We start from the raw sequence: 26,213 nt of genomic DNA, 5'->3' as shown, positions 1-26,213 counted from the left end.
GAATAATATGATCAATGAAACTGTCAAAACTAGTAAATGATCATGATAAATTATGTTATGTTATATATGCAGGGAAGTCTTCATACTCCAAACAAACTAGAAATCAAGCTTAATTATGTAAAAAGTCCAACAGAACATTAAACAACATGGAATGTTTCTGCAGCACATTTCCTTTTGTGAATGGATTGCGATTGTAAAATGCAGCTCATTATAAATAGCTTCTCATGTCTCATTTGGTTCAACTCATATTCAGTGGAGGATAAATGGGTCTGTCCCTCAGGGCAGAGATAAACAGCACAGAGGGAGGAAGAAGAGCGAGAAAGACAAGAAGAACTCTTTCTTCAATGCTTCACCGGAACGTGTAGCTCTCGTCATCGTACTCCAGCTCATCCTCGTTGTCGTCTCCCAGCTGACCGTACCTGAACTTCCTGTATACGGTGCCATCCTGGCCCATGTAAACAATGTCCTCGTCTTCATCATCGTCGTCGTCATCATCCTTACTCCCCAAGCGACGTTCACCAATGTCAACCAGCTGACTCTCCTGGAACCGACCGCCGGAGGAGCTGGCGCGCCCGCTGTGGGAGGCAGAGGAGGAGCTGTAGCCGCCGTGTCTGCCGCCGCCGCCGCCTCCGTATCCTCCGGAGCCGAGTTTCTCGTAGCCACGGGGAGCAATGTCCGGGGGCGTGCTCTTGGAGCGGGAGCGTCTGATGAGGAAGACGACAACCACCAGAGCCACCACCAACAGGATGGAGGCAATGATGAAGACTACCAGGTTCCCTTCATACTCCTCTTCCGCCTCATTTCTGAATGCCAAGTTGGTGCTGAGGACGCACTCTCCTGGAAATCCAACAGAGACAGAAGGTTACTAGTTACTGTGCTGTCTAAATACAATATTAAAGTGTGTTTCTAGTCGATTAATTGATTAGTTGAATGCTGATTGGTCATACAATTGCTTTTCAAAATTCAATATTTCGCCTCCCCCCAGCTTTTAGGTTGATTTAGTCACTACATTGTTTTGTCTAAAGAATAAGCTGACAAATATTGACACCTTCAGTTCTTACCTTGAACTCACACTGATAAGATTAACAAGCAGCAGCAAATGACTGCTGAGCCCCCCCCCAAGTTTCCTCGCAGGCTATATGCAGACTGTCGTATTGCTGGCTGTTTTTGGGGATATATGCCAGGCAAGGACTACGCAGCAAAAGACTCACTTCTTTAAAAGTAATCTATATTATTCATTACAATCATTATCATTCTCCTAAAAACACCACTGGACCAATAAAAGATAAGTACGCTGCTCATTGCAGTAAAGATGTAGTAAAGATCCAGGTCTCTGTTTAGGAAACTAAACTTGACTTTAAAGCCCCTGAAAGTGATTATCTAAAACATTAAATACTCGTGGCAAAATGACCAAATATTTAAAGTTTTAAAATACAAATCAAGCTTTTATTTAGAGTTTTAAACACTTCAAATTTAATCTCGTTTGTCAGGAATGTGTGGGTCAGAAGTCTGTCCAATCACTGTTTACGCATTTTGTTGCCAAATTCTGATTGGTGCACACAAAGACATGTTTACATCATTGTCTAACCACTTCAACCACCAAGTCCTTCCCACTTCAAACCAGTCAGAGAAGCATGGAGAAGAAAGGAATCTTATCATAAACTGAAAACCGAAACCAGTATAACTTTGAAAACTGAATGTGTTCTTGCTGGATTAAATGGCTCAGATGAAAAATGTTGAAGTTTTTTGGTATCCTACCCTTATTACCATCTTGGATTCTTGAAACATTGTGATGGTTTCACTGTTATGATCTAAAAAAATCCTAAAAATAATCAACACTATAAGAGTACAAAGAACGCAGAGAAGTAATTTCTCTGTACAACCAGCAAAGATGATTAAGTAATCTGAATACTAGTATCGGCCTGACAGCCATGAGCCATCCTACAGCCTACCTCGAGTCTCAGTGCAGTTACAACAATCCTGTTGCTGTGTTGAGGCGTCGTCGCCGTCCTCCTCCTCCTCCTCCTCATAGCGGCAACAAAGCAGACAGCGCCCTCCAGCTTCTAAGATGGCATGAGTAGGACACACGGTGCAGTTGGATGGACCAGGACCCCGACACTCCAGACAGGAGCTGTCGCATTCTTCACAAGTGTGGCCTGAACCCTGATGAGGGGCAGGGGAGACACACACACACACACACAGCATGAATTTTACATCACAACCATTGATTATTTGCTTCTAAAGATATACAAAAATTTTCATTTCTAACATAGCCGAGGCACTGCCTTTCAGCTTAATCAATTAATATGCATCTACCTGCCAGACAGCTTCAGTGAGTCGCCTCACAGCATGAGCCAAGAGATTTATTTTGAAACAGTGTGACACAGTAATAATTTTCACTCTGCTGTTTGAGATTTCTCCTGGTGCAGTAATAAGTCAGTCTGAATAACATTATATGAGACCCAGGGCCAAAACATTAGTAGTAATTATTTTGGCAAAGCAAGGCCAGGGTAAGGATTTTTTTTAATATATATAATAAAAAGTTAATATTTGTGAAATTAAAACTTAAAATTAAAGTGTAGTTACCTTGATTAGAGGATACTGGGCTATGTCACACAAGGACTCACACACACCACCTAAGAAACGGTATCCGGGGTAGCAGGAGTCACATGACTTGAAGTCTTTTCCTGCAGATACAAGACAACAAAAGTCTGGTGATATTCTGTTATTTATCTTTATTGTGAACAAATCCTGTGAAAATGTCAAACCCAACTATGAATCGATGCTGCTGACATCTCAAATTCCCAGTTATTTCATGAAAATTCTGACACTGGAAAAAATAATAACTAGTTTTTAAAGATGTGTTTCTTCAGTAGGAATCAATGAGCTTAGGGCTGAGAGTCACACGCAGCCTGGGGAAATCAAAAAGCACTGAGACGGTGAACATTATATGTTGATAATAAAAATACAGAATATCACTACCCTTATTCTTTAACATCAGATTAGGTAAATTGTTCACATTCTCATCTAAGATCATTTAAATTAATGTCCCTGTAGGATTTACAGTATGCATGAACCTCTTCTGACTGTCTCATTACACATGTCTGAGCAGCTTTCACATCTGCAGTCCGTGGAAAGAACCGCAGCATCAATAACTTAACACTTACATGCGATCTGCGTGTGTGCTTATCTGCATGACGTTAAGTTACCGCAGAGTACCTGAGCATGCTCTGCAGGTGGCGTGGCAGGGCTCGCAGGTCCTGTGCGCCGCGTCGTGGTAGTATCCCTGAGGGCACGAGGGGAGGCAACGGCCTTCTTTCCTCAAGTAGATTAGACCCAGAGCGCAGCTCAGGCAGCCGTCCTCCCCGCCCCCGTTACACTCACCGCAACTCGGGTCACACTTCTCGCACGTCCTCGAGTCCGTGTTTCCATAGTGACTATCGGAAAAGACGGTGAGAAAGTTATGATAGATTAGATTCAATTAAATTAGATTAGAGTTTTGTTTGTCCTCAAAGGAAATTCCTTTCCGCAGCCACTCAGTCACATACAGCTATAAACAACCGTAACTACTCAGACACGACAGAGCAAGACACCATCAGAGGGAATGCAGTCATAATAAAACACTTCAAACAGACACAGGTTCTGCATGATAAAGTCAAAGTGATATTTTCTTTTTTTGCTATATGCTGCGTTGCAAAGTGTGTAGGACGGCACGTCACGGGAATAAATAGCCTTTTGTGTTTTCTCCTGAGTGTTTAACTGCGCATCAATTTAACGGCACATTAATTTAACGCTCTCAATCACCGCACCTCAAACAAAATCAAGTCTAATTAGCATTTTACAGGCCACATGAATGGCTATTTAAATCTCAGGCTAAATTAGCTTCTATCTCCAACCTGCACCCGTGTCCAGCTAACTAAAGACATGTGACGGTTTCGTGTCCACAATGACATTATGTGACAAGGCAGATCTTTTATTAATGACGACACTGTGTGACCGCACTTAATGTGATGGATGAGCGGCACAGCTGGACGGCGAGCAGGTTAAACTACCTGTGCTGGCAGGTCTCCACACACTCTTTGCCCTCTCGAAATAGGTGAGTTTTACAGGCGAGACACTCGTGGCTGTGCTTTCCAACGCAGGACTGACAGGATGGGTGGCACGGTTCACATTTCTGCCCCGACTCATCCTCATAGTAGCCTGTGGGGCATTCATCGACGCAGGTGCCATCTGTATCAACACACACATAGACACACACACACACACACACGTGATGATCAGGCAGCTACGCAAACAAGTCACAGACGCCTGAAGAGCTTTCTGGGACATGGAGACTTCGGAGAATTCACGAGCCAAACTCGACTCACTGAGCAGGAGATGTCTCTGGTTGCAGCTCAGGCAGTGAGATTTGCCTGGACCTGAACACCTGTGGCAGTATTTGTGACACGGATGGCATTCCCCGTCCTGGTCGGCGTACTGGCGAGTTGAGCACTTGTTGGCTGATGACACACAATGGCCGTGGCCCTCTAGCCTGTGATCCTCTCTGCAGCTGGTGCAGGAGCCAGCGTGGGCCCCGTAGCAGGTCAGGCAAGAAGGATCACAGTCTAGAAATACAAAGGAACTGAATCAAAGGAAAGAATCATACCTACAGTGAAGCACATGTGTCAATATCTAATATTTAATACGTAGGTATGTTATCTGTATTACATTTTTAATTAACTTGATTGTTTTCTGTATTAATACACCTCACCTGGTAGTTCCTCAAATTGTGATCTTTGGAAACATTTTCTACAGCCTGTGTTCAGTTCACATTAAAATGAACATCAACATTCACCCCCTGCCCATTTTGCAGTACAGCAATTTACTTCCTTTTAAATGTCTTACTGCTGGCAGCTACTGGATGTAGCGACAAAAGTGGGCATCGCCTACATTTTCCTGGGAGAAACAAACCATCCTTTGTGTTTTTTGAGTAACAAAACCAGTTGAGTGGTGTGTCTTTCTCTAGGGAACTGTCTTTGGCATCACTGTTCTGTTTTTTTTTTTTAAGGTTTGACAGCTGCCTGTTAACCGTCTGAAAAGCGTTGCTATTTTAGTCAGAGCCAAAGTCAGAAAACGCACTCCGGCATAGTGGAGAATATAATTGAGAAAATGCACGAAGCACAGAAAATGTTGCATCAGTGAGGAGAAAAGAAAGTTTTTCGGAGAAACAGAGCATCTCTGACTTGTGTCATACCCAGAAGGAAGCTCTGTATTTGTAATAAAAAATAACACTGACAAATTAAATGGATGAGAAGAGCTCTTAGATTACCCCTCAGATGCCTGTTTATGTTTTCTACTGTACCTTGACATTCTCCCGTTATAGCGTCTCTATATGTGTGGGAGGGACAGGCTGGCAGACATGCCCCATTGTGCAGAGTCGCTTCGGGGTCCACACAGACATCACAGTCGTTGTTGTTCGGGCCGTCACACAAAGCGCAGTCAGGGTGGCAACGCAAACACTCCCTTAGCTCATTGTCTTCAAAAAAACTCTCGGGACAGTCTGGCACGCACTGGCCCTCGTGAAGAACGTGATACTCCTCACAGCCTGCACAAAGAACAGCTAACACTGAATGGAAGAACGATTTAGTACAACTATACTGCCCTAAAGTCTTGGAGAGGAATGCAAGATAGACATGAATGAAAAAAAAATAGACTTGGGACAGGTGAGTCATGTTGTGCATTATGACAAGCACACTCATTTGTACACAGCAGTTGGAATAAAAACAACAACCCTAGAGCCATGTGGCGAACATGACAAACAGCCCACTTGCAGGTAATGATAACACAATCCGAAGAGGACTAGAGAGATGTAAAAGCACATAGTGGATTAGACTGAATGAGCTCCAGCAGCTAAATTTGTTCTTTGTTTGCGTTGTGATTCAGTACCTGTGCACTGCCCAAGTGGGTTGCACTCTTGACAGGCTGAGGGGCAGTGTTGGCACTCCCCGTCCCGGACTGTGTGCTGTGGAGGACACTCCTCCACACACTGGTGCTTGTGTAAGAGGAGAGGTTCTTCACAGCTGAGGCAGTGGGTGGCATTCCTCATACAGGACGCACAGCCCGCCGCACATCTACGACACACCTGGCCTGCAGCATAACCCCTGTGAGAAGCCAGACAGAGATCAGCAGACACTCAGAGACAAAGATGCACACTCGGCTTATGTACACATGCCTGCTTTAACGTCTAGATTATGCTGAAATCACATCAGATGAACCAAGCTCCATAACGGACATAAAATAGATGCAGATTTGAATTCCTACTTAAGACCATGGCAGGTATAAACAATGCTGATGTATTAAGTCCTAATTAATTGAGTAGTTTTGCTTGTAATATGCATTTATTTTTTTATTTTTACTTAATGTGCTGTCATAAATGTGTATGCTGCTGTGCTGGTAAACAAGAGGGCTGACATTTTGCTCCACTCCCTGCTTCAGTCGAGCGTGGATGGCTGAAAATGAATCCAGACAATCATGTAGTACTTAAGTGTTGCTTTAAAAACATGCTTAATAGTTGGTAGTAAATAAAAAATAAATATAAAAGCCCTCATGGCCGAAAAAGTTAAAATGGTAATCTCTGTGCTAATGGAGCTTCAAGGACCTCTTCAGCAAGGACGACATATTCTTATAACCTCAAGGATGTCATGATTTAATGGCACATAAACATCACGTAGGAAACGTCAAAATCATGGCCAGCAAATGCATCTCCCGGCATTTTATTTTTGGCTCTTCAAAGATCGTGCCTCAACATGATTTTGCCAGCAGGGTTAAGTTTTCACCGCATTTCCAAACTGAGAATAATCCAGGTCGAGATGGAGTACACCCATGTTCCAGTATGTGAAAAGCATGTTAAATATTCAAATTTGAGTCAAATTAAACATGATGTACGCCCCTCACCTGACACACTGTTGGACACACTGTCCGTCCTGCAGGAATAACGGAGCTTTACGAGTGCTCTGACAGCGGGTGCAGTGCTGAGCGTCCACACACTGTAAACAACCTGCAGGGCAGGCCTCGCACACGCCGCTCAGCCGACTGGCAAAGAAACCTCCCGGACACTTTGACACACATGTTCGCTGTGTGGTCAGAAAGCGCCCTGGAGGACGAAGAAAAGAGTAAACATCATCACTGCCAAAGAGCTAGATATGCAATAATATGAAACTGATGTTGCAGGCCTTCGAAATACAAACACCTATTCGACGTGAGTGACAGACGGACCTTTCGCACATGTTGTACACTCGTTCTTCTCTTCTCCAGAACAGGACTCACAAGATGGGTGGCAGTCGTAACAGCCTCCATCATCTGGAGGTTAAATAAACAAAAGAGTGAACATGATAGAGTTGGTTCTCATTACAGGGAAACCAAGAGCCATCATAGTAGATATCAGGCTAACCGATGGAACGCAAAGATTTCAGTCGGATGATGCCAGGCACGAAAAAAAAAACTTTTTTTCTGTGGTTGATGTATTGCACCAATACTTCCAGTAATAATTCATGTAGTCTATAGTTTGACATTTTGGGAAAATACACTGAGCTGTCAAGATGAAAAGACTGGAGTGGCCTGATTTTATGTCTTTTAATGTGACTAGGAAGCTGCTATAGAAATGATTTCTTACTCACTTATTGTACTCACAGGAATGTAAAAAATGTCAAGTTGGGGTTTAACAGCATTTATACTGTATGTGCTGTAACTATTCCTTTGAGTCTGTCCTGGGAACCTTTAACTTTGGACAGAACCGACTAGCTTTCTCTTGTTTTCAGTCTTTGTGCTAAACTGCTTCTTATTTATCGTCCAGACATGAGTTACTTTACACTACTTTCCCACTTTGTCAGTAGCTAAGGGTTGCCTTCCATCCAGTGAGTTTGTATTTTCAACTTCCTTCACATGATGAATTTTGTGAATTCCTGATTGAAAATGTTCAAGATGTATATAGTCTGGACTTGGATGTTGAACCTGTCTCTAATACACTGTAAATTAATAGTTTGGCTTTTGATTTTTAGCAAATGTGCATATTTGCTATTGTGTAAATGAGAAGCAATAACACTATCATGTCTGCATGTGACTAGAGCTAGCAGATTATTATTTTAGCTAATAAAAGTTAAACTGACTCTTCATAATTTTCTGTTACACATCTAGAAATGAAATGAAATCCTTAGGCTGAAGGCCTTAATCTAAACTTTTATAGTTGCTGAGATTCAAAGTTTAAAAATAACTTTACTTGTGTGTTCATGTAAAACCTTTGTATTAACCTATGTACTTTACTCTTGAGTTATTTTAGTTCCTATAATGAAGATTTCCAGCTTCACGCTAATTACCGTATGTTGTTTTAAGGTCTGTCCAACTAATTATTGGGGGGGTACTAAATGTTCAGTATATACAATCAATTCTTTCAAAGTTAGTTCAATAGTTCTGCTTGTTTTCAGTACTTAAGTTGGTACAGGGTTCAGGGACAGCGGCACACACACCAATTACCTTCCAAGATCTCTTTTCTGCTCTTGTGAAAGTGCCCAAATCCCTGATTTTTTATGGGCAGATTAGTGGAATACACAAGTATTAGTCTCACCGCTGCGATAGGTCTTAATGGGACAGACCTCGTGGTCAGACACACACTCTTCGTTTTCTAGCGTCTTCCCCTCCTCGCACGTCAGACACTCGTCGGCTTCTGGGCCGCTACATGTCACACAGTCTGTGTGACACTCTTCACAGTCATTGGTGTCTTCGTCGCCATAGAAACCTTCAGGACACACTGAAACACAACTCCCCTCTGGGAAAAATAAGAGAAGTTTCTTTGTTTTCTGAGATCAATATTGTATGTAACCCACTTAGCTGGGTAAGTTCACAAAAGTAAGTACTTGTACTTTACTTTAAGGGGGATTTTACACAGATTTTACACATCAAAGTCTATTTACGGGTCTTGGGAACTGAAAAAAACAGATGATATCTGTGGTTCTGCTGCATTGATTTTGATCCCTTTTTTTTTTTTTAACTAAGTGCAATGCTAAATCTGTGGCATATTATGCTGCAGTCCTTTTCTACCCAGCAACATTTCAGAGAGAAATACTGTACTCCATTACATCATTTGCAAGATTATTATTTGGCCATTTCATTAATTGCAAACGTGTTTGGTAATATGCTTTATTAAAGTACAATATACTTAGAGTGGCTCCTGTGTTTTAACTTTTTAACTTTAAGCCATGTCTTATAGAGCAGCCCTCTGCCTGTCAGCTTTTAATACCTTTAATAAATCTGTTGGTGTCATCTCGTAAAGTATGATGCATCATCATAGAAGTGATCCAACATAAAGCAGTATAGGACGTAGATAAAATTAGCTCATCCATCTTCAACATTTAAATACTGCTCATAGGCTAAAACAAAATAATCTATTACATTTACTACATTTACTCAAGTACTATACATAAATATATACTGGAGTTGATTGTACTGTACTTTACTTGAGTATTTACATTTTCTTCAACTGTATAATTGTTATAATTACATAACAAAACAGGTAATCATTTTAAAATTTTAGATTAATCTATCAGTTATTAAAATGAGCTCCATCTATGAGTATAAATCATTAAAAATACTTTCATACTGTAATTAGTAGTATTTTTAAAATTGCACTATTGATACTTTTACTTCAGTAAAAGGTGTGAATACTTCCTCCACCAATGATAATGCTTCATGCCTTCATGTTTTGACCGGGCGGGGCAGTTTCACCTGATAAGAAGAGGTCGGTCTCACACCAGTAGCACTCATGTTCATCACAGCTCACACAGTTGTCATCACATGGAATGCACCTCATCTCCTCTTCCATGGCGTACGTCTTTGCAGGGCAGTTTTTGTAGCAGCCATCCTGAAAGCTGATAGCAAAAGCAGAAGTCTATATACCTGCACTCTCTCCCTCTCTCTCTCTCTCTCTCTCACACACACACACACACACACACACACACACACACACACACACACACACACACACACACACACACACATATCCACACAAACCCACTGTACTCTCACAGCAAAAAGGGCCCTTTTCATTCTAGCATAGCAGTGAACTGAGAGGCAGAGCGAGTGCAGAGAGGCAAGATCACACATGGCGACAGTGAGGCACACAGCCTTACTTGTAAAAGCCCTCAGTGCAGGACAGGCAATGCCTGGGGTTATCTGTTGGAAGCAGACAAAAAATCTCAGCTCTCTTTTTAAACAGGATCTCCCAGGATAGACTCTTGAACATGGCTGGCAACACACTGGGAGGAGAGCTCGGTCTACTGTGGATAGCGTTCACTTTTGCTACTGAGCCATGACTTACACAGGACACACTTCTTGCAGCCCTCCTCACAAGCCATGCAGTCATTGTAATCTGGATCCTCCACCTCCCCTGAGATTAAAAAGAAAGGAGAGCGTGGAAGAAGGAGAGAAACAATCATAAAAACAAGGTGTGAGAGAGAGCAAAGTGTGTACAGGTGTGAGACGATACTTTTCAAGGACATCTTTGACACTCAGTCACTGTGTAACACAACGGACAGAAGAAAATCAGCTTATAAATAACACAGTGACCTTGTTTACCTTCTTCACACTCCAGCTTCGCACACACTCCATCAGAGATGTAGTAAGAGGAGTTACACTTGAGGCAGTGAGTGGGGCTTGTGCAGAGCCGACAGTGGTCCGAGCAGCGTTCGCAGCTCCTGTCCTTGGTGTGGTAGAAGGCCTCAGGACAGGCGTCCAGACACTGGCCTTTATACAGGTAACGCTCTATTCCAAACTTATCTGGAGGAAAAACAGAAAATCATGAGGTGTGATGCTGAACTTTGACTGAACCTTGGCTTGTACAAGTTGTACGGCACCTGCCCAGCAACAAACAGCAAACTAAGTTTTCCGCTGGCTGGCGAACATAGTGGATCATACCAGAGCCAAATGTAGAGTTAAGTAACTTCAGGTAATAATATGTCAGTCAGTTCTTCTGATGTTATACAACTTTAAAACTTTCAAACCTGGTGTGGGCTGGTGGGAATAGTGGTGCATATCGCTCTCTGCTAATGTTAGAAATGTTGAAATCCTGGATTAATTTCATAAACAAAGTTTTTAACCCCAAACATGCTCATGACAAAAGTCAAAATGAATTGGTTGCCACTTATCTGGTAGGTAGGCAGTGTTCCTCTCTACTCACAGAATGATAAAAACAAGTCTCCAAATCATGTTTTCAGTGCTTCAATAAACTATTTGTCAATATAGTCCTGTAACTTGTATTTATGGAGGTAACTATGTCTGTTCTTTTGAATAAATAAAGGTCCAGTGTGTCACATTTAGGTGGCTCTGTTCCATTAACATGGCAGGAATGGAATATAATGTGCATTACTATGTTTTCATTTGTTTGTAACTGTCTGAAAATAAGAACTTCTATGTTTTTGTTACTTTAGAAATCATATCTACTGTGGGTCCTCTTAGACGGAGTCCGCCATGTTTAACTGACTAACTAACTTCATGTTTTCTACAGTAATCCAGAGAAGACAAACCAAACACTGCCTCTAGATAGCGCCTTTAGCACTCCTCACCACCAGGCTCTGCCCATATGTATGTATGTATGTTCATGTATTGAGTGATTTGGAGAGCGGTTTAACCATTACAGTGACTTTATGAAGGGAAAATGTTATTATTCCCTGTTTCTCAGTAGCAATGGAGAAAAAATGATCAACAATATGTGGGACTGTATGCAGGAAACTATGATTAATTCATTAATTAAATGAAATCTACAAAGTTCACCATTGCTTTGAAACTAAAAATGAAAACAAATCTGCTTCTGTTGTAATTTTATCTGCTCTCTCTCTATCTCACACACACACACACACACACACAGTACATATACAGGCTAACACACAGCGTGCTATATTTGTTCACTCCTCACCGGTGTCGCAGCTGGTACAGTTGGCAGGTCCTGCATCTACACAGGTGGCACAGGTGTGGTCACACAGGTGACACCGGCCACCTGACTGGTACTTGCCCTTGGCACATTCCACCACACAGCGGCCCTCATCCAGAGCCCTGCGACCGACAATAGCGTCAAAAAGAACTTTTTCAACTGCGACGGCACAAAAATCAACAGATATGAATTATGTCTATGCAAATGAGCCCGAACTCATTTGCATCCCAGCGTGTAACATATGGCAGAGTTACACAGATGAAGCTGAGTGTGTTGACACAAGGAGAGGAGAAGGAGGGGTGCGGATGGTTGGTTAAACTGAGAGGAAATGTGGGATTTTTAGATACTGATGCTGATTACTTTAAAATTGTGCACTGCATACATATAAATATATATATATACATACACACACACATATAAATCTACAAGCCTAAACTATCCCTAACACTATATACACTATCTGTCATACACAATATGAATAAGTCATAATATTAACTGTCTTTTGTTCAACAGACAGTTAATATTATGACTTATTCGTATTCAATCTAATCGATTAATCTGTCACTTAGTTTTGGAATTAATTAATGCAAAAGGTCACATCTTTACATGTGTCTTGTTTGTTGTAGGTCTTCTTGTTTTGTTGTCCTGTTTGTCTTTAAATTTTGCTACAAATATTACAGAAGTGACAAATTCATTCATCATAATAGTTGCCAATTATTTGTTTTTGTTTTTTATCAACTCATAAATTAAGTCAATTAATTTAACACAACAATTTTTTAACACATTGTGATTAAAATCAGAACAGACTAAAGCTTTTATAACATGCACAGCTGATTAATATGTCTGTGAAACATTATGTTTTTACTCTACACGGAACACTGGGATGTATCCATTTCCCCTCTGACCCCGAATCTAAAAAGTCGAGACCAACTCACCGTGAAGAAACACAGCTGATGCAATCTTCTCTTTGCGGCCCTGTGCACTTCAGACACGTTGCATCACACGCGTGGCACTTTCCGTTACCGTCCTGGTACTCTCCTGTGAGACACACAACACATACAGAATAACCATCTGAGGCCCAGAGCTGGGCTTAGTGTCAGATACCACAGGATGGTACAAATAAGAAGTTAGAACTAAATGTGCTAAGGTTTCATTAAACAGCAGGAATGAGCCGACACGTAATAGATGATGGTTGACTGACCGTCTGTGCACTCGGTGTTAACAACACACACTCCCTCCTGCAGGCTGTGACCGCTGGAACAGCTGCTGCAGTTCCCCCGGCTTGGCCCCACACAGGTGAGACAGCTGGCATCACACCTGAAGGAGGAGAGCATGGAGACTGAACACATGCATATACTACCCCCCCCCCCCCTCCAAAAAACAAAAAACACATGCAGAGAGATAAAACTCCACCCATACAGACACACAACACAGTGTGAAACCGAGCACACGCACACAGAAGCCAACCACCAGAATAAGGCCTGCCATCAGCAGATAAACAAACCACCCACACCTGAACACACACCAGTGAGCTCACCTCCTACATATCCTGTGCCCGTCAGCTATCTCTGGGTTTGGCTCTGTGGCATAGAAGCCAGCGCTGCAGGAGGGCACACACCTCCACTCCTCCATCAAGTAGCCTTCTGCACAATGGTTGCACGCTTCAACACCTGCACCTGATGCCGCAATGAGGCAGAAACAAACATGTTTTTAAATAGCTAAAGGACGCGGAGGAGTACTGCAAACAGCCACAGCTATATATCATCGTGTTTAATGAGGTTCTCATACAGTTCTGGACCTCTGACCCGTGACCTGTGCTCTCACCTGCACAGGTAGCGCAGGCCTCATGACAGCGCCTGCATGTGCCTTCCTGCTTGTCGTGGTAGAATCCCACCGCGCAGCTCTGCTGGCACCGGTTCCCCTGCAGACTGGAGAGGGCGGAGAGAGCATGTGGCACCGTGACACACACACACACACACACATACACAGCCAATCATGTGACACCGTCAAAATGAGTCATTGCCTTTCGACCGCAGACTCAGTTTTCCAACCCACAGCACACCACCACAAGTACTTGGTGAACTGAGTCACTGTATTCTGGAAACTTCTAACAATACGCTGAATTTTGACAAGAGATGTTTTGTCCTTTCCTGTGATGATACTGCAAAATGGAAATGAGGATCCATTTTTCTTTTTGAGCCGAGCGTGGAATTCCTTTGAATGCAAATACAAATATCAGAGCTTTTTCTAATTGTGTGTGTGTGTATGTGTGTGTGTGTTTGTATGGGCACAGGGAGAATCAGTATTCTCAGCGGCTGGGAGAGAAGGAGCAGTGTTTACCGAGCAGTTAATTCAAGCATCATCAGAGAATTTGCTTCACCTTGTGTCTGCTTTGCATTCTGTGCAGATGCTGTAGGAGGTGCACTTCAAGCAGTTTTCGCTACACTTTCTGCACATATTTGCATCTGCGGTGGGGGAAATCAAAAAATACACATGAAAAACACATCAGAGCGATTCATCAATCTTACTCCCATCAACTGACTTTTCATTAGCAAACAATGAATCCTTAAACATTTACTTGAGCGTACCCCCCCCTTTTCCTGTTAAGTATACTGTAATCACAAAAAAAGAAAAGAAAATGTGACAAAGCACAAAATTCATAAAGGCAGATTTCCAAAAATCCAACCGTGGTCGAGGTAGTAGTTATCCCCACAGATGGCTGTGCAGGTATTGGTCCCCTCTGTCAGGTGCTGACCGGGTTGACAGGAAGTGCATTGGTCACTGCGACTCCCAGTGCAGCTCTCACAAGAAGAGTAGCACCTCTTACAACGCCGGCGGTCGCCCCAGAATCCCCTGGGACACTCCGATACGCACGTCCTATTGGACAGACACGGACCAAAGCACATAGAGGCCAAGAAGTGACTCTCTAAATGAGTGGGAGTGGAAATATTCACCACCGTGATGTGATCGCAGCATATACAGGTACTGTACGATGAATTCTGGATATGCTGACTGTACTCTATGCTGTGTATAATCATACTAACCTTGTGTTGTTCTTGAACTTGAGAAAAAAGTGTAAACACGTGACACACTGCTGCGGGCTGGGCCCCTCACAGCCATCGTCACTGCATTCTGGGTCGCAGGGTCCTGTGAGGGCAAATACTTGCAAGGTCACTGCACAATCATGGCAACAACAGTTGAGTTTTTCATATTGCTAATATATAGTTCCTTATTTTTTAAAAAAGACTACAGTAACTGACATCCACTGTAAATCTGCATTAGAGTGCATTAAGCTGCTGTGTGAGTGGTCTGAGCTAGAAGATGGGACAGCTTAATGCCAGCTGAGGACATGACTCACCACTGTATTCCTCGGTGGGGTCACTATCCGTCGGCATCACAACCGCTCGCGCTCGCTTGCGTCGCATGGGATACGGCTGCTCTGCGGTGCCATAAATCAGCAGGGACCACTCCTTTAGCGTCCCTTTGAAGCAACAGACAAAAAAAAAAAAAAGAAAGAGAGCAAGATAAGAGGTCTGTCTCAGGAGGCCTGAACTGTATTTTAGCAACTGTTCTAGTTGAACTTCAATGTATGTTTCATAACACTGAGATGTTACAAAAAGAAAAAAAAGAGCAGACCTAGTTCGGTGCTGTCTCTCTTCTGAGACGGAGTATCCTGGATCTTCAAAGTCCACTCCCCTGCTGCCTGCTCCCCCCAGCAGTGAGTTGTCATGAATTCCCAGTTCTGAAATCCCTCGGTGGAATCGTCAAGAGGCCTAAACCACAACATCACATCGTCATGATGATTACTACTGCTACTGCTACTACTACATCTGCTGCTACCATTACTACTACTAGTACTAAATCTGCTACAACCACTACAACTACTGCTACTACAGTAGTAACAGTTCAACAATGTACAAGTACTCAATTACAAGTAAAAATAAATGAATTCAAAGTGTTCCAGAATTATGTAAAACAAGCTGTGAATACAACATTGACATATTGCCACCATGTTAATTTGATATGAACAACATTATCATATATTTGGAGTTGTGTTTATGGCCACCTGAAGAATCTGTGCCTGCTGTTTGGTGCAGAGAAGATCTAGTCTACTGGGTTTTTTTTTTTTTTTTTACCCTGGAAACAACTTCTGGCTGTGCTATAAAAGTAAAAACAGTAAACTTGCCCTAAAGCCAAAACAACGGGCTGAAAGACACTAAAACGCTCCACAGAGCTGAGAGGAACTGCAGAGTCACGTGATAATTATGTGTAGGCTCATCATCGCTATGAGTGAGCTTCATTCACATTATACACAGTAATTACACCCGTTGTTAATATATAAATATTCATTATAGCAGCTTTAATTAGTACTTGAGCAAATGCACTCCCACTGATGTCCTTTAAATCACACTAGAGTCTCTCTTGTGGCTGATTTCTGGTGTGTTTCTAGCACTGCAGAGTTTGACACTGTAGGAGCAGCAGAAAAATTGCCAAAAAAAAAAATTTAATTTAGCTCGGATCTTGCACAGGTACCAGCAGTATTTGCCAAAATCCACATTTTTCCACCTAATAGGACAAGGTGCCAAACTGAAGAATTTAGCACTGGGGAGTCATATGCTGTGCTCGGATTGCTTCTCTACATAGGAACCATGTGGTGATAAGCCACAAGGGCAGGGTTGCAATATTTTAGTTTCCACACATTCTGCCCGTGATTGAGCATTGCTCTTAGTTACCTGTTAGCTAGCAGCTGTGACACGGTGCCTGAAGGTGATGTGAGCGTAATGGAAAGGTCGCCGCGACGACTGTGAGTGATGGTAACACGGACGACGACATGCTCCACATAAACAACCTGCTGCAGGGGCTCACCAGAGCAGCCTGAGCTCTCGTACACAGACGTCAGCGCCGAGCCTGGATGAATAGTTCTGTCATGAGACGAAGAGAGAGAGAGAGAGAGAGAGGGGGAAAAGAATAAAGAGACGTGGTGAGCGGCAGAGATGATGATGAGAGAGGAGGCAGAAAACAAGGAGCACGAGAGAGAGTTACAAGGAAAGGAACATGAAGAAAATGACACCCATTAAAGTGCGTGTGAGAATCGATGTGAGAGAAATCCATGTGAGAACTGAGACAGGAATAGATGAAGTGTGATGAAAGGGTGGGGAGAGTCAAGGGAAGCCCTGACTCAAAGTGGAGATCTCATGCAGTGCGGTTGGTGTGATACCTGCTCAGCTGGATGGGAGCCTCCTCCACACACTCATGCTGTGAGGGAACTTGTTTCCAGCGCTCAGCCTCCTTCACCATGCTCTCAGCATCCAGCAGGCCAAAGCCATACAGGTGGCTCACTGACAGACACACACACACACACAGGCAAACACACACATACCACATTATCCAGGGCATAAAAGGCTCGGTAGCTTATAAAAGACATCTCACACTCCTGGGACTTTGTAGGCCTTTATTACTGTTCTCCTCACAGTATCTCATTAGTTTTCATGCTCACTGTTTGATAGTTTCCCTGGAAAGAGCTGAGAGAACATTTACCAAAATATGCTTATCAAGCTTATCTTTGTAAATCTTCTTTATTATAAGTTTTGGGTCGATTGTGTTCAAAAGACATCATGCAGTTATTCATTTTCTCCAAACTATTTGCAAATACTGAAATAAAAGGTCCATAGGGGATACCTTTGTATCCAGCTCCATTAACATGCCAGTCAGGAGCAATGAGATGATGAGCTTCTGATGTCCGGACAATAATGTGCTGCACATCCCTCCAGGTTAGCAACGGGCTGAGAAAAAGGTCAAAACAGAGAAAATCATCACCAACCAATCATGCCTGTTAACGGTGCCTGCATGTATAGATTTCATGTGTGGGAGAGCTGCTTACTTGGCTTGCAAAGTGAGAGCGATGACACCCGCAGCTATGGAGGAGGAGAGGGAGGTCTCTGAATTAGCCCGGCTACAGCTCCCCTGTGGACCCAGCGTTACCTGTCGACGACATCGGATCTTTTTTTAGCTTTTGCAGTGTTTCACCTGCTATGAAACAAAACTGTGCTTTTCTTTGCTGGATGATCTTAGACCAGTAGAAGATACACATTTGGCTAGCCACCTGTTTTTATATGTCTTAAATTATTGTGAGAAATGAATGGTAGTAATCGATTTAAAGCATTTCTGCAGTAATTTGATTAAGTATGAAGATTTTTCAGGTTATTTTATCCATGAACAGTTTCTCAATTAACTTTCCAGTAAGTTTAATATATCATCATATATACAGTTTATTGATCACAATACAAAATCACCTATACTATGATCCATCCTGCCCCTACTTATTTTACAGTGAACCAGCTGGATGTTAGTGCACCATTTGTTCCACCACACATTAGCATCCTCATTTATTTTTTGTTTATTCTCAGAATACTTAATCTTGATTTTCCTGTTCTTTTTTTTATTGATTTCCTTTTGCCATCTGGCAGAATACCACTGGCCTTCTTTTCGATTATATTTTTTAGAATTATATTTCACACCACGGTCCTGCTAAACTTGGAGACTGCACACATCTGATCTGTTTCAAAAAAGCCCAAATTAAACTGGCACAGTTACAGGCTGGTTAAAGTCTCACAGTCTAACAAATGTTTTTTGAACTACTAGACTATTAAACTTAGCTTGCTTGAGATGGCATTGTACTATTAGTTCTAGGACAACCTAACTGTCCTGCTCTTGATTGTAATTTTACATTTTGAGTTTCTACATTTTGAATTATTTATTCCATTTTTCTGTACTTATTCTGTCATTGTGCTGCTTCAGAACTAAAATGTCCCCTCTGGGCGATCAATAAAGCTATCTTAATTTAAAAGGCATAAATCATGCTAACGAGTTTTGGAAGTGCTATAATAGATATCTGAGTATTTCCAGGTATGAATGATTGCGGTGCTGGCAGGTTGTCAGGTGAGCGAACAAAGAGATTTCGCAGAAAGAAAACACAAGAGGAAAAACCCCTCAGTGTGCCAGAGGAGCAGCTCTCAATGTTCATCCAATTAACTCTAATGAGACACCCAACTCTGATTACCCATGACCCCTGCAAATTACACGAAGTGAGTGCCAGCTTCTGCCCCTCTGAATCCATACCACACATATATTACAATTAGAAATCACAACCAGATGTTACCTGATGCATTTTAGATCAAAACAAACAATAAATATGTGGATCCATTGCACAGGTGTTACATTTTCATTGATGTTTTCCAAAAGCCCCATAATCACATACTGTATAATTACCTACAAAATTTACTGCCAATCACTCAGGCGAAAACAAGCACAAGCAGGTAATTATGTATTCCATAGGAGGATATTCTCTTCCAACTATAAGGAGCAAGTCATCTGGCCATATTCTCAATGTTGGCATGCTACTGTAGGCCTCCTGAGTCTGAGTTTGGCTTTCAGGATGTTTACAATGGTGTAATTAGACAAGCTGGAAGTGTTGATGTGCCTCATAACACAGCGCAAATGGACTATACAGGCTCCAAAAACACTGCAAAGCATCTAACTAAACACTACTTCCTGCGTCTTGTGACTTTAACAGTTATCAGTCTACCAGAAAGAAAGTTCATATGGAGTGTGTCTGGGGCATTTTTTTTTTTTTTTTTGATTGACAGGTGTCTAAGACCATAACACTCAACCGCAGAAGTTGTCGCTTGTTCGCCCCCAACGCTACCTCCGCCCCCCCAGCCTCCACCTCATTTCCTAAATGTGTATTTTCTGGCTTTAAGCAACTGGCAAGACAGCAGTGATTGTTAAATCCCTTAAAGTTTGACCAAAGTTATGAAAGTGATTTTTTAGATTTGTTGTTATTTGTATTTAATTGTATTATCAAATAAGAAAGAAAGAAACATCTTTGCAAATATAAAAGCTCTGGGAGCTGGTGGCTGTCATGCCCTCAGAGGCTTTAAAACAACCAAATTAATATAAAAACACAACACCTAACTCAGCTTTATACAGGCTTGTATTTGGAGTTATAGCTGCGATGTCAATAGGTTTAAATATTTATATTTCGTGGCAGGCTGAAATCTATTTATGTTAACAATGTATTTCATGAGTCTGTAATTTCCTGAAAAGAACAAGGTACAAATTACAGAGCACAAACATGAATGTCCTTGAGGGAAAGGCTCAATTTAAACTCAAGTAAATATTCATGAATTATTTATGTATTATTTGGAAACATCATTCTTCATAAATGTTTAATTGTGCACTTGTCGGATGACAAATTTAACATTTTAACACGTTCAGCTCACCTGTGGTGTACAGACTAAAAGTCTCTCTGGGTTAACTAGACATTTACCAGCTGAACAGTGTATTTTCCTAATAATTAGTGCTACATTACGTAGTTATTTCCAAGAAATAATTCTGTGTAAATTATTAAGAAATGAAAAAAAAGTATAAAAGTCAGACTGGAATGACATTTAATGAAATTATGCGCTGTATCAAAAAAGCATATTCACCCCGGGGCCTATGTATATCTGTTTCTACTGTCCAATCACACTTCTTATCTTACTCACAGCCTCTACTCACCATTTGCTCTGTCTCCCCACCAGTGTAAGCTGCTGTAAGTGTGGACGAGCATCGCTCCAGGTAACCTGGCTGGCTTCCACGCTGAGTGCTGCTGCTGACAGAGATAGTGTAGATACTGCTGCTGTAGCCATCACAGGAACAGTGGTCACCCCTTCGCCCTCCGTTCCCCGACGCCCAGACAAAAACGGAGCCCCTCCCATGGCGGCCCTGGGATTGATTGGGGAAGCAGATAGAGGTGATCCATTTATTAAGGATATTTACAGTTCGATAAGGAGAAATTGATACGCCCTTGAAATATAAATAAATTTACAGCCACAGGTAGGACACAGATGTAAACAACAACAAGCCCTTTGTTCCTTTGTCACACTTCCTCAAACTCGCTATTTTTTTCTCTCACTGTTTTGACGCCATTCTGTAAAGCCAGACGAGTCAGAGGTCCAGGTCTCTCCAAAGTGGCCCCGTCATCTTCTGGCCCCCAGCTGGCTAAGTAGATATCAATATACTGTGGCCTGAAGCTAAGCGATTGGGCCTCCACAATGTCTGTCACATCTCCATCCAACATTCGGATGCCTATAGGTAGAACAGGGCAGAAGAGTGAGAATGACAATGTTTGAATCGATTATATGCAAAACTTTGACCTCCAGAAGTCCTTTCAGCATTCTAGTTTCATGCCGTCGCATGGACTCACCGCCTATCCGTGCCTGGAAAGAGACTCCAACCATGCACTGAGAGTTATTTGCAGCCGCAGCAACCATCCCTGCGCACTGAGTCCCATGGCTTGGGAGAAAGGAGGAGAACATCAGAACATGAGGTTAGATGCATATGCATGAGGAGAAGACGGGCTATTTCCGTTACATCAAACCAGTGAGAAGACAGAATTTAGACTGGGGAATTTGCATATCCATATATGCATGTAATTACGGAAAAATGGAAAGAAAAGCATGCATTAATTAAATTTAAAATTATGGTGGGGAGAGGGGAACTGCAACAAAAAGGTGCAAAGGGAAATCGAGAGATAAGAAGTACTCACTAGTTCGACGTATTGTTGGAAGAATTTGGTGAAGGATCTTGGTCTTGTCCGTTCACATCATAACTGGCGAGAGGATCCTGAATCAGATGGACAGTAAGTAGCAGCACATAATAGGATGCCAACGGCTATCTGTCTCTGTTTCATCAGTCAAATCACAAAGAGCATTATTCACCAGTCCACTCGACAGTTAAGTGGATCAGACGTTTAATGTCCATTCCAATACTCATGGCTGGCCTTTCCAAACCTTTGGCCCAAAAGCTTTGCCTGCAATATCTGTCTCAGCTCTGCGCTCTTACACTAAGAGCTCTGCCAAATTGCTTATGATTAATGTCTCCTTCCCGAGTACAGCGTCCCATCCCAGGGCACTTACATAATTTGGCTTTAGATCCGGATGCTCTCTCTCAATGCCATCATCTAGGACAGACACCACCACACCCTTCCCAGTATACCCTCTCCTCCAGGCACTCGCAATGTTCATACGAGACTGACAGCCTTTGGACTCATCACTGCAGTGCTGTGGAGCAAATAGTGGGACATCCAATTTAGCCCATGGGAGTAAAGAATAAATCAGGGTCTATTTTAGGCTTACGTGTCTGTGTTTCAGACTTGAGCTTAGCAAAGAAAAAGAAAAACTGACTCACAATGTACCACAGGCTGTTCCATATTGAGTCATTATAGTGCAGTGTCCGCGTTCGACTCGGTTGAGGATGAGCAGTGGGAAGGTGTTTGGTCTTTGTGTTAATGGCGTACATATGACTGGCTCTGGGGTTCCTCTTTGCTCTTCTCTGGACCACCTGCTGTTGAAGCCATTCCACCTTAAAAAGAACACACAGGGTACATGTACAGATGTTGAAGAGATGGAAATGATCTGTCAGTTAGATGGTCAGTCCATTACTTTGGTCCATGCTGAAATATTTTAGCGACTATTGCCAGGAAATTACTGACAAAACATGACAAAGCAAGTGCCAATGCCACCAACATCTCAAAGTTTTCCAATTATCCATTGAAATATCTCTAAATATGCAAGATAAATTGGCACAAATTTTGGCAATGCAGATACAGTGACTGATTTTGAGTCTAGTGTCATCATGAGGTCCATATTTGTGGTTTTGAGTGAAATGTCAACAGCTGTTACACTGATCTGACAGATTTTTTTTTTTTTTTTGCATCATTTACAACAGGTATGATAAAATTGTGCTCAAAACCAAAATAATTGCTGACATGTGGTGACATTGCTACAACAATGTCTGACCAGGCATGAGTCATTCAGTTGAGCAGACAGAATGCCAACACATACAATCTAAATAATCCTTTTTGGAGCGTGTTCACACACAAAATGCTGGCAATAATGGCATATGCAGTTTACATTGATAACGGTGGCAGATACACCATTAAATATTATGGATTCTTGATTCCAGACAAAATCTGATTTTAGCAAAAGTTTGCAAATATTAGCTGTAGCCAGCTAGATAATTAAGCCAACCGTAGCTCCATGAGTTGGTTAGAGACAAAGTCTCTAGCTGTATTTTTAATGTTTCCAGTTGACTTGTCCTAAAACAAAACTTGACTAATGGATCTTAAATATACTATTATGATATTGTACAAAAAGATGGAGGCTTAAGCTGCATATCCCCAGCAAAAAGTCGGCATCTTCACAACCCTCTGGGGTCCAAGAAATCACCCAAGATTGCAAAAGCAATTGATAGGTCCGTTGATATCATTAACCCCTGAGGGTTCATGGACTCATTAGTCCTAGTATTCATTACAAGTATTAAAAATGTGCGCTCTGACTGTTATTTTTATTGAATTCTCCTGTTTGCTGTTTTATTTTTTTATCACAGTGGGATTCAGCAAAAGGTCAACTGAACCAGAAAACTGTTATGGTAGGATACCTTGGTCACAGTTCAAACAGAAAGTTACACTTAAAGTGTGATTGATGTTTGGGTAATATTTTTGCCATTTGCTTTCGTCTGTTGTAAATCATCTGACGGCTTATATTTTCTGATTTCTTTCTTCAGGATGTCGCTATTATTTCCAGATCTCAGAAATTAGCTTGTGGGTACATTACTATCAAAACTGGCAGAAATGACGGCGGTCACCACCAAAATTAGAACAAACTAAACTTATCCTTAATTAGATATGTCATACTCGGAATTCTGTTCCTCTTTATTAACCACTCTTGGCATCTTAAACTTAAATACGGTTGTGTGAGTGTGTCTTCGCTCATCATGTGAAGGGATGAGAGTGCAGAAAGGGTCAGTACATGAACATGTGTGTGCTTATGTGTTGCAGGTAGGGAGGGCACATGCAGCTGATTAATAATCCAGCAGAGTCTTCCAGTTCTCCTCATATCCCATTACTATACCTTAGTCTCCTTGGCGACGTTAACAGACACCTCTTTGTTGGACACAGTGGACCGCTTTGCTGTTCCGTGGTGCCGAAAACTGTAATAACTCCTTAGGTCTCCAATCTGGTGAAACAGACATCAAATCCTCTAAATTAATTTGTTTTCAGGCAGAAGGTGTGTGGTTCATCCTGCCCTGTCACTGTACTAAACAGCTGTTAAATTATGAAACTGCCTTTGGTTCTCTTTCATTAGGGCGGCTACCTTACACCTGTGATAGTTTTTCAGCCTCTGGCAACCTGAGCCACAAGACTCCAGACACACTGCTGCTCATGTGTGTGTGGGCTTGTGTCCACAATGCCATGACGTAAACAGATTGTTGAAGTATATAGGATGAAGAGCTCGACGGTAATTTAATGAAAGCAGTGTCATAGGTTGATTATTTCTGTGACTGGCAAGAATAAATCCTAACTTATTCCCTCATGGCTCCGTTGTGAAATTCTTTAACTTCTGAACTCAGTAATATAAAGCAACATATCTTTTCAGTTTCAAAAGGGTCTTTGTGGTTCATAACACCCAATGAAACACAGACCCAAGACCTGCAACTTTCATTACAGCATCTAACCCCAGGGAGTACATGTGTTGAATTTATCGGCCTGGCCTCTATAGCTCGCTCTGTTTTATTTATCTGCTTTATTATTTATTGATTTTGTTTTTATTTGATCATTCTGTGGGTGTTTTGACATGTCTGGTCTTAATTTGATTCCAGTTTTTATTTCTTTAGTGCGCATGAGTATTGACAAATTCTTCGCGAGCTCGATTGAAATGGCAAGAAAGTGCTGGAGTGCTTCAAGGTTTAACTGTTTGGATAATTAATATTACACGGTCTGGGTTCGAAAAATGAAATGAGCGTAAGAGGTGAGAGAAGAAAATGAGATATTTTTGGCACCTCGGCATCCTTCTCACACCCACGAACATCCCGACAGGCTTGTAATGTGATGTGTAATGAGCAGTGGCTGACCTCTGATGAAAGAAACTCCACAAAAGTAGAAAATCTTCAGTGTATATGATTAAGCCAATAATTTAACTTCATTTTTCAGTAGTTTAGTGGCAGTTTAGCAAATACCTCTAGCAGTTAGCTTTATTACATTTTGAGATGATCATTTACTGCAGCTATAAAAGCTGTAAACACAATGACATTTATTGCACTTAATCTCAGAAATATAATACAATTCATGTTACTATTCTAGTTGCATATTTGCAATAACACTGTCTTATATGACACTGTGGATGTTGCAGGCTGGTAACTGGCTGAATGAGGGCACTATTAAACTATTGATTTTTCTCATTAAATCTACATCAATTTTCTTTATGCTGTCAGAGTGGATTTTGTCTCGATTTGTTGTCTTTGTTATGAGTTTTTCTGTCGTTCCACATCTTTCACAGGGATGTGGCCTAACTTGAAGCTTGATGACTTCAAGGCCTGCACACTCTGAGCTTCCCCATAGGTCTACATTACAATGACTAAAGAATTTTTAAAACTTTGACAACAATTTAGATCAAGACTGCAAATGCTTGGCACAGTATGTCCTCTCCTTTTTATATACAGTATGTTGGATCACACCTACCTGTCCCATGTTAGTAAATCCATATTTCTCTGCTATCCTGTTGACAGACTCACGGTCAGCACTTATTTTTATCGCCCAGTCGTTGGTGTAAATCGTTGCATGACAAAACTGGAGGAGAGTTCCCATCCATAGCGCGTAAAAACGCACCATCACTGCAGCGATAAAGAGGCTTCCTTTATTCTAAGAGACTGCGTTTCATGCGTTGTCCCTGCACCCTGTTCTCCTGCGAAGACTGTCTCTCATTGCGGAAAGTTTTTCGATGAAAACTGAAATCCACTGTCGCAGAGAAGCCGAGTTTCATGAGATGATCTCCTAAAAACGGAAGGATCTTTACCAGCTGAAAGTTGTGAAGACTTGACTCTCCTTCACAGGGAACGAGCGACTATCAAATTACTGCTCCAACATGGGAGCTAGGGATCAACTTAGTATGTCCTTTACAAGGATCCGACGTGTGGGTGCAGCCCAAAACCTCCTTATGGAGCAGCTTCGTCTTCTCGTTAATTACCCGTAGTCTATTAGTGTAAATGCAGAGGCCAAAAGAAAAAAAAAAAAGAGAAAAAGATATAATAACAATAATAATAACAATAATAATAATAATAATATTACTTACTTAAGTAAGTTAAAGTAAACACAGGCGTAACCATTGTTACTAATTAAGGGTCCATTCCATTCAGGTCAAACAGAGTCAGGGTGTTG

The 26,213-nt window shown here is 41.8% G+C and overlaps 1 protein-coding gene across 1 annotated transcript; it reads right to left on the bottom strand.

Annotated features, from left to right (window-relative positions):
- Positions 1-73: 73 nt before the first annotated feature.
- On the bottom strand, positions 74-25,840 carry pcsk5a (proprotein convertase subtilisin/kexin type 5a). Its single transcript, XM_027281967.1, has 37 exons — positions 25,518-25,840; positions 23,911-24,015; positions 22,187-22,360; positions 21,916-22,059; positions 21,546-21,622; positions 21,204-21,292; positions 20,913-21,085; positions 20,516-20,722; positions 17,838-17,938; positions 17,636-17,739; positions 17,175-17,295; positions 16,690-16,878; positions 15,593-15,729; positions 15,315-15,437; positions 15,001-15,103; positions 14,643-14,833; positions 14,337-14,421; positions 13,781-13,884; positions 13,494-13,632; positions 13,158-13,273; positions 12,892-12,994; positions 11,942-12,078; positions 10,606-10,806; positions 10,349-10,417; positions 10,161-10,203; positions 9,757-9,899; positions 8,600-8,800; positions 7,255-7,338; positions 6,934-7,132; positions 5,926-6,140; positions 5,342-5,584; positions 4,368-4,604; positions 4,053-4,230; positions 3,220-3,437; positions 2,587-2,687; positions 1,953-2,163; positions 74-837 (listed from the first exon to the last, which is right to left on the bottom strand). The coding sequence occupies exons 1-37, from the start codon at positions 25,665-25,667 to the stop codon at positions 350-352; spliced, it is 5,703 nt and encodes a 1,900-aa protein (XP_027137768.1). The 5' UTR covers positions 25,668-25,840; the 3' UTR covers positions 74-349.
- Positions 25,841-26,213: the final 373 nt, after the last annotated feature.

The sequence above is a fragment of the Larimichthys crocea genome, chromosome IX (genome assembly GCF_000972845.2).
Source record: "Larimichthys crocea isolate SSNF chromosome IX, L_crocea_2.0, whole genome shotgun sequence".
In the NCBI taxonomy this organism is placed as follows: domain Eukaryota; kingdom Metazoa; phylum Chordata; class Actinopteri; family Sciaenidae; genus Larimichthys; species Larimichthys crocea.
Note: the sequence above shows the minus strand (reverse complement) of the source record. Positions and strands in the feature narration are given on the sequence as shown.